The following is a 9770-nucleotide window of genomic DNA, read 5'->3' as shown; positions in this document are numbered from 1 at the left end:
AAATAGCTTAGGTTTAGATGTTATAGAAAGAAAAATGAGGTACGAATAAATTCAAAAAAAAACACACACACACACACACACAGTGAAAGGCTGGTTAATGCTTAACCTCACGCTTATTGAAAATTTTGATATTTAAAAATTTATCCCAGCCGGATGTTTGCTGTTCATCTCATACCAATTATTTGTGCTAATGAGGTTGAGAGACCGTTCTGTCCAGTTTCGTTTAACGACACAAGCTGATTTCCTTTCTGTTTCTGATGTTGAATAAGACTAAGTCAGCCTAGTGTAAATGAGGCTAAGAGGAAGAAAAAGAAGAAAATAAAAATGAATTCCGTAAGATGCATGACGAGAGAAGCAAATCTTCCATAACCGATTGCTTGCCAGATGAGCTCAGGCATCGTGGTGGCGACCACAAGTTTCAAGTTGTTTGTCCAACAGGAGCCCCTCGGGGCACCAAGGACTACGAGTCCGAAGCCGCGCTGTTGGATTACAGGCCGAGTGACGACTCATTCTTCGTCCTTCCCCGAAACGGAGAGCGGCAGAAGGTCCCGGGGAAAGGGGTACAATCAGAAGAAAGACTGGATTTGGATTTACTAAGATCCAAAAGTAAATAGTTCGGACTGACTGGACTGCGATTTCAGCAATTTGATAGGTTCGTGCCACCCTCTAGAAAGTGATAAGGTCAGTGCAACTTGAACTGGGTTATCCTGGAAGCACCCAACATCCAGTCGCCTTGAAACGTGAGGTTAAGGTAACCGGACAGAAGTCTTTAGAAAATGCTTATGACTTTTGAATATTTTGGAAAGTTCTCAAGGTCCAGTTGAAGTTGGTGCAACTGGAATTCATTTTTTTTAATATGCTAAGATCCAATCAACTTCCAGGAGGTCGAAGGTTATTGCAGACTGACTGGAGAATGTGTTTTCCAGATTCTTCTGTGTGCTGTGACGATTTTTGCGGGCATAGTCATAATCGTTTGCCCTCCTGACCAATGAGGCCGTGCAACAACGCTGCGTTGTTTCTTAATATAATAATAATGAAAGATAAACAATACTCTGAGGGATCATCCTTTGTGTTGTAATAGTTAAAACTAAATCATTCAGACCTCGTATATGGCTTAGGTTCATGCGCTTATGTGTGTGAGTATGTGTGTTTAGTGTTTTCTTGTTCCCTTGGCATATATTTCGCACACGTACACAGACAATATATACGTATATATATAAACTACATTCGTAGCCGGTGGACAGTGCACAGTCATAAAGTACTCGTGCAACGTTGCCGTTAAACCTGAATGACATCTTTTTTTTTTGCCGAGGTTTTGTGAATATTGAATTATTATTCTCGGCAAGGTTTTGTGAATACTAAATTATTATTCTTGGCAAGGTTTTGTGAATATTAAATTATTATTCAAAGCGTATCAAAATGTCATAGCTGAGTTGTGAATGAAAGCGCTCTGCATACAGTTTATTATTATTATTACTGTTGTATCTATCCAGATACGATGGCCATTTTAATATAAGAGAAAAATACGAGACTGTAGGTACGTATAGTTCTGCATGGCCTGAGTTGAAGACGCAATTACGTGTTTGCTGTTCAGTGACCTTGAACTCCACGACCGAGGTCACGTGACCATGTAGGGAAGATCATGTGAAATCTCTCTCTCTCTCTCTCTCTCTCTCTCTCTCTCTCTCTTAATTTGAGGTTTCGTTACGGAAATTCGTCAGACGCAAAATAAATAAAAACGAAAATAAAAATCTTGATTGTTAACGAATGGCGTCTCATTATTCTCCATTTTATGTTAAACCCTTAACTAAATAAGACGATAGTATATACTTCTAAATATTATTATTTTATTATTATTATTATTATTATTATTATTATTATTATTATTATTATTATTATTATTATTATTATATAGTCGTTTTTTTAATATAATTTTGAATAATTTCAGATAATTTTGATATATCAATTATTATTGTTATTATTATTATTATATTATTATTATAATATATTCTTCTAAATATTATTATTATTAGTTATTATTATTATTATTATTATTATTATTTATTATTATTATTATATCGTCGTTTTTAATATATATTTGAATAATATCAGATAATTTGGTTTATATATCAATTATTATTATTATTATTATTATTATTATTATTATTATTATTATATTATTATTATTATTATTTGATTAATGAATGTTTGGTCTAATGACCTGGTTCCAGAAGAACCGTGTAGTTATTCAGTACCATAGTATTAGTAAAGGAATTACTAATAACAATAAATAACTATTAAAAGATGCATTACTGTCTAAAGACGATAAATTACCTACTAATTTGACTCACAAGACGAATAGAGGAGTTATTAAAAAAATGAATAATGAAAAATTAAAATTTTCGGCTAATTTGACTCACGTGACGATTAGAAGCTTTATTAGGAAAAGATAAAGGAATAATTCCAAAATATTTTATTACCTACAAACAATGAACCAACCGCTGATTTATGAATTATCTTCGCCAGTTTGGCTGCCTGGTTGCTCGGCTTGTCATGAGCAATTGCTTGCAGTCACAGGAAATCCCTGCCAAGATGAAAGACCACCTCTCTATGAAGCGCTCTCTTTAATAGCTTCCTCTCTCTCTCTCTCTCTCTCTCTCTCTCTCTCTCTCTCTCTCTCTCTCCTCAGTTGTTCGTCTGCTGTGCCTGTGTCTAGTTTTATAGTTTCATCTTTCCCGTCTCGTGTGCAGTGTCCGTGTTGTGTTTTATTCTCTCTGTCGTATGTCTGTTTTAGTTGAGTTTGTTGTGGTATTGGCAAATGTTTTTTCCTGGAAAGATGTGCAAGTGAACTTGCGATCTATGTTGTGATTCTTTTGTTTATTTACAATTTATATATATATATATATATATATATATATATATATATATATATATACTATATATATATAAATATATACTATATATATACATATATATATATATATATATATTATATATATATATATATATATAAAATAGTGTGTGCAGTGTGCGTGCGTGTATCCGTTTGTTGCACAGGTTAAAAATAAGGGGCACGAAAGCATCTCTTGCAAGCGTTGCCGTTAAATACTGGTGTCCCCGATTATTTATAAAATCTTGTCGCCTGTTTATGTTCCCTCCCTCACAGTGGTTGTACATTCGTCTGGTTGTTATTATTATTATTATTATTATTATTATTATTATTATTATTATTATTATTATTAACAACACTAAATGTTTATAAATATTTTTATTTCGGCAGTCATATGTGAAGATTATTGCTTACCAGATACTATTGTGTATTATTATTATTATTATTATTTTATTATTATTATTATTATTATTATTATTATTATTATTATTATTATTATTATTATTATTATTAGCCTAAATTCCTTTCGTGTAACTTGGCAGTGAAAGTCTGAGAGAGCACAAGTGGTTATTGGGGCCAAGGTTGACTCAGACACGAGATGCGTTCAGTCTCTCGTTGCTTTTCGCATTTTTACTGATTTTCCCGAAGGGGAGGAAACAAATGACCTTTGCAAACAGCTGGGTTATGTCAGTATTTATTTATTTTTCTATGTCTTTGGAACCCGGAACGATGACTGTAATAGTAGCTAATATATATATATATATATATATATATATATATATATATATATATATATATATATATATGTATGTAGTATGTATGTAGTATATATATTCATGAATACACACACACACACACACACACACACACACACATATATATATATATATATAGAGAGAGAGAGAGAGAGAGAGAGAGAGAGAGAGAGAGAGAGAGAGATGTGTCACTCTGACAGCTGGTTTAAACCAGATATTTTCTATACTGCCAAGGAACTTGTTCAAGTGCCTTGACAGTATAGAAACTATTAATCTAATATAAAAGTAGAGAGAGAGAGAGAGAGAGAGAGAGAGAGAGAGAGAGAGAGAGAAATTTTTTTTTAATATTGTATGAACAGAGGTTACAAAATAAGAGAGACCTTTAACTAGATTTTAATTATTAACTTACAGGAGAGGGTTCAGTCTTTCTGTCATAAGAAGACTCAGTCTATCGGAAGAGGACTCAGTCTATCAAAACAGGGCTCAGTCTATCAGAAGATCACTCAGTCTATCAGGAGAAGACTCAGTCTATGAGAAGAAGACTCAGTCTATCAGAAGAGTCAGTCTATCAGGAGAACACTCAGTTTATCAGAAGATGGCACGTCTATCAGAAGCACAGGTCTATCCGAAGAGACTCAGTCTACAGGAGAAGACTAGTCTATCAGAAGATCACTCAGTCTATCCGAAGAAGACTCAGTCTATCAGGAGAAGACTCAGTCTATCAGGAGAAGACTCAGTCTATCAGAAGAGGCATCTGTCTATCAGAAAAAGACTCAGTCTATCAGGAGAAGACTCAGTCTATCAGGAGAAGATCAGTTATCAGATCTAGTCTTCAGAAGAAGATCAGTCTATCAGGAGAAAAAGACTCAGTCTATTCAGGAGGAAGGGACTCAAGTCATTATCCAGAAGAGGATTCTGTTCTATCAGAAAAAGACTCAGTCTATCAGAAGAAGACTCAGTCTATCAGTAGATCACTCAGTCTATCAGAAGAAGACTCAGTCTATCAGTAGATCACTCAGTCTATCAGAAGAAGACTCAGTCTATCCAGTATGTCATTCATAAAAAAGCTCCCGGTTTTAACCATAATTCTCTTGGGCATAAAATGTCATGCCACGTCAACCGAAGACACCCCAAAGGTGGTCCTCCACCAGGGCACAATCACAGGGTCCAGGCATACCCTTGGGAAGGGCGGGCACTACTTTGCCTTCAGGAGTATTCCCTACGCTCAGCCGCCTGTTGGAGAACTCAGATTCCGGGTGAGTTTCGTCACAGTTGATATATTTGTTTTAGGTAATGTTACTAATGTTACTTTTTTTTATTATAATATAATTAATTAAAACAGTAACCTTAAACTCTGTGAATCGGGTCATAAACTCTGTGATTTTTTTTACTTTCCGTCGTCCAATCCGGGGCTAGCCTCTCTCCTCCCACTGCCCTTTCTTTAAACAGGCTGAATAAACGTACCTAGGTCCAGGTTTTGAGACGGTACGTAATGTCCCTGCGGTCAAGACTACAAGACGAGCTTTATTGAGCTGCAAAATTATTATTATTATTATTGTTATTATTATTTCTCCTTTTTTTTTGCTCTATCACAGTCCGCCAATTCGACTGGGTGGTATTTATAGTGTGGGGTTCCGGGTTGCATCCTGCCTCCTTAGGAGTCCATCACTTTTCTTACTATGTGCGCCGTTTCTAGGATCACACTCTTCTGCATGAGTCCTGGAGCTACTTCAGCCTCTAGTTTTTCTAGATTCCTTTTCAGGGATCTTGGGATCGTGCCTAGTCTATCATTATGGGTACAATTTCCACTGGCATATCCCATATCCTTCTTATTTCTATTTTCAGATCTTGATACTTATCCATTTTTTCTCTCTCTTTCTCTTCAACTCTGGTGTCCCATGGTATTGCGACATCAATGAGTGATACTTTCTTCTTTACTTTGTCAATCAACGTCACGTCTGGTCTATTTGCACGTATCACCCTATCCGTTCTGATACCATAGTCCCAGAGGATCTTTGCGTGATCGTTTTCTATCACTCCCTCAGGTTGGTGCTTGTACCACTTATTACTGCAAGGTAGCTGATGTTTCTTGCACAGGCTCAAGTGGAGGGCTTTTGCCACTGAATCATGCCTCTTTTTGTACTGGTTCTGTGCAAGTGCCGGGCATTTGCTTGCTATGTGGTTTATGGTTTCATTTTTCGTATTGCACTTCCTACATATGGGAGAGATGTTATTTCCATCTATCGTTCTTTGAACATATCTGGTTCTTAGGGCCTGATCTTGTGCCGCTGTTATCATTCCTTCAGTTTCCTTCTTTAGCTCTCCCCTCTATAGCCATTGCCACGTGTCATCGCTGGCCAGTTCTTTAGTCTGTCTTATGTATTGTCCGTGCATTGGTTTATTGTCCCAGTCCTCTGTTCTGTTTGTCATTCGCCTGTCTCTGTATATTTGTGGGTCTTCGTCTACTTTTATTAGTCCTTCTTCCCATGCACTCTTTAGCCACTCGTCTTCACTGGTTTTCAGATATTGCCCCAGTGCTCTGTTCTCGATGTTGACGCAGTCCTCTATACTTAGTAGTCCTCTCCCTCCTTCCTTTCGTGTTATGTATAGTCTGTCCGTATTTGCTCTTGGGTGTAGTGCTTTGTGTATTGTCATATGTTTCCTGGTTTTCTGATCTATGCTGTGGAGTTCTGCCTTCGTCCATTCCACTATTCCTGCGCTGTATCTGATTACTGGCACTGCCCATGTGTTTATGGCTTTTATCATATTTCCGGCGTTGAGTTTTGACTTGAGTATCGCCTTGAGTCTCTGCATATATTCTTTCCTGATCGTGTCCTTCATCTCTTATGTTTTATATCCCCTCCTTCCATTATTCCCAGGTATTTGTATCCAGTCTCATCTATGTGTTTGATGTTGCTCCCATCTGGTAGCTTTATCCCTTCAGTTCTCGTTACTTTTCCTTTTTGTATGTTGACTAAGGCGCATTTTTCTATTCCGAACTCCATCCTGATGTCCCCAGATACAATCCTTACAGTCTGGATTAGGGTATCTATGTCTTTGATGCTCTTACCATACAGCTTGATGTCGTCCATGAACATTAGATGGTTAATTCTGTTGCCTCTTTTCTTTAGTTGGTACCCGGCATCCATCTTCTGTAGTACTTTTGTCATGGGAATCATGGCTACTACGAAGAGTAGTGGGGACGTTGGGTCGCCCTGGAAGATCCCTCTCCTGATATTAACCTCTGCTAGTCTTATTCCAGAGCTTGTAAGTATTGTATTCCAGTTGCGCATCGTATTTTTGAGGAAGCTGATGGTGTTTTCCTCTGCCCCATATATTTTCAGGCATTCTATTAGCCATGTGTGTGGTATCATGTCGAAGGCTTTCTTATAGTCTATCCATGCCATGCTTAGGTTGGTTTTCCTTCTCCTACTGTTCTTCATTACCCTTTTGTCTATCAGGAACTGGTCTTTTGTGCCCCTACACTTCCTTCTGCAGCATTTCTGTTGGTGGGGGATGGTGTTTGTCTCCTCTAGGTAGTTGTATAGCCTTTCACTGATGATACCTGTTAGTAACTTCCACATTATTGGTAGGCAGGTGATAGGCCTGTAGTTACTGGCCATATTTCCCTTACTCTTGTCTTTTTGTACTAAGGATGTTCTTCCTGTGGTCATCCATTTGGGTGCATGGTGATTTGAGATACAATGCTGGAGTTGTTCTGCTATTCGTGGGTGTAGGGCCTTGAAGTTTTTGAGCCAGTATCCATGGACTTCATTGGGACCTGGGGCTTTCCAGTTTGGCATTTTCTTTAGTTGGTGTCTGTCGTGATCTCTGTGAATCTTTGTTTTATTCTCCCTGTTTCTTCTTCCTTGACTTCCTGGAGCCATGTTGCATGTTTGTTGTGTGATACCGGATTGCTCCATATGTTTTCCCAGAGTCTCTTACTTGGTTCGGCTTCAGGAATTTCTTGGTGGTTGTCTTCCCCTCTTAGTTGGCTGTATAGTCTTTTCTGGTTGGTTCCGAATAGTTTGTTCTGTTGGTATCCCTTATTCCTGTTCATGTACCGTTGGATCTTATGTGCTTTGGCCCTAAGCCTCTGTTTTACATCTTCTATTGTGTTGTTTAGTCCCCTCTCTTGTAATTTGTATTTCTCGTTGAGTTCCTCCCTTGTTTTCTTGCTTCATAGCCTTTTTTCTGCCATCTCTTTCAGTTTACTCAAGTCAGATCTCATCACCATTATTTGCTTTTCCAGGCGCCTTTTCCAAGGAGGTTGCTGTTTTGGTTTCTGTTGGGTTGGTTGTGCTGGTGGTGTTGGTGTTCGAATCCCCATCAGTTCTGCTACTAATCTTGCTCCTGCATATGCCAAGTTATTTGTTTCTGTGTATTATGCACATTATTTCATTGACCTCACTTGTTTTCTCCCTTAATTTCTTGGTGTTGTAGGCTTTCATGGAGGGGATCTTTGTTCTCTCTGTATCTGGCTCCATCCATTGTCTAATCTTTTCTACCCATTCCGTCCTCTCTGTTACTTCGTCGGTGTTTCTTCGTGTGTCGTTGTTTGATACCTCATCATCCCTGTCGTCTTATTATTATTATTATTATTATTATTATTATTATTATTATTATTATTATTGCGTGTTTCACAGTAGGTATTTTGAATATTAATTGTAATGATAATTTTAATAAAAATAATTAATTACTATTATTATTAGCGTACGTTTCTCCATATGAATGCATGCGCATTATGAATAATAATAATAATAATAATAATAATAATAATAATAATAATAATAATAATAATAATGCAGTTTCTCCATCTCTCGAATGATTTACTTTTTAGCAGCAGATAAATCAGCCTAAAGTCTCTGTTGAGACCACTTGCGGGTATAAATATGGCATTATCGTACCCCTGGCTTCATTCGCCTTCTGTCAGTGATAGAGAAAACTACCGGTACTTTAAGAAATAAATGAACTTTGGACAGCTGTTATAATATAATAATAATAATAATAATAATAATAATAATAATATATTTTGTCCTAGGACCCCATCCCAGCGGGCAACTGGTCACAAGCAAGAAATGGGTCAGTGGTGCCCCCTCAGTGCCCCCAGCTCAACCTGGCATCACTGGCTAAAGGGAAGTTGGAGATCGTAGGCACTGAGGACTGTCTGTATATCAATATCTACACGCCGAAGGTGAGGTAGTTTGATTACAGTTATGTATTTATTTCGTGTATTTTGAAGTATTATTTTTGGATTTATTTTTTATAGAATATACCTTGGAATTTGTCGACTAATTGTGATTTGTTTATTTTGCTTATGCACATATGTTTTCCATTCGAAAATTCATGTTGAATTTTTCGAATACCAGTTGCATTCATTTTTCCAATCACTTTCCGTATTTTTCTATGTTTTTACTGAAAGAATATTGCTTTGTCATTTTTACAGTATATTGGACATTATTCCTGTTCTATTTTCGCTTGATCACTTTTTTTTTTTCCTGTATTCTTGATGTGTTGGTCGTCTGTTGAATCCAATGTTTGCCTTGATTAATTCAAGATTTTTTGTTTCATTTCATAAAAGCACAACTGTCCTCTTTTCGAGGTCCATATAAGTTAGTAAAAATGATGCTCAAAAGATTAAAGTCTATGTTTAATTATTATCTCAATAATCTTTCCGTGCCAAATGACAGAAGCGTAATAAAACGTGGGAATGTTCGTGTACAAAAAAAGCTAACTAGCAACTAGGGTGTGAGTTGCCATCTTCCCGCCAGAGATAGATATCTGGAAGATTTAACGATTTTTTTTCTTTTTCTTTTTTTCAATGTTATTACAGCTGTCGGGTTCCGACCTTCCTGTAATGATGTTCATCCACGGAGGGGCCTTCCAGGTAGGGAGCGTCAGGGACACCTCCCCCGCCCCCCTGCTCGAGGAGGAGAGTGTCGTGGTCGTCACCTTCCATTACCGACTTGGCACCTTAGGTGAGATTTAGAAAAAAAATTGGAGTGTGATGTTTCACTTTTTTTTAGTAATGGTAGCCTTATTTTATTTTTTTCAGGGGCCATCTCTTGTTATGGGAAATCCTTAATGTGATATATATATATATATATATATATATATATATATAT

The 9770-nt window shown here is 37.0% G+C and overlaps 1 protein-coding gene across 2 annotated transcripts in view; it reads left to right on the top strand.

The window, feature by feature from the left end:
* The first annotated feature begins 473 nt into the window (after positions 1-473).
* The window catches only part of LOC135197763 (carboxylic ester hydrolase-like), a 22284-nt gene continuing 12987 nt past the window's right edge, over positions 474-9770 (top strand). Inside the window, exons 1-3 of one of the 2 annotated variants that reach the window (XM_064224847.1) lie at positions 474-652; positions 8687-8839; positions 9479-9623. In XM_064224847.1, the coding sequence (XP_064080917.1) occupies positions 9503-9623 (121 nt within the window). In that variant the 5' untranslated portion in view covers positions 474-652; positions 8687-8839; positions 9479-9502. Of the gene's footprint in view, positions 653-4570; positions 4902-8686; positions 8840-9478; positions 9624-9770 lie in introns of those variants that run through there. The other variant, XM_064224846.1, reaches the window with a different exon arrangement.

The sequence above is a fragment of the Macrobrachium nipponense genome, chromosome 21 (genome assembly GCF_015104395.2).
Source record: "Macrobrachium nipponense isolate FS-2020 chromosome 21, ASM1510439v2, whole genome shotgun sequence".
Classification (NCBI taxonomy): Eukaryota; Metazoa; Arthropoda; class Malacostraca; order Decapoda; family Palaemonidae; genus Macrobrachium; species Macrobrachium nipponense.
The sequence above is the reverse complement of the archived record's forward strand: the minus strand, read 5'-3'. Positions and strand labels throughout refer to the sequence as shown.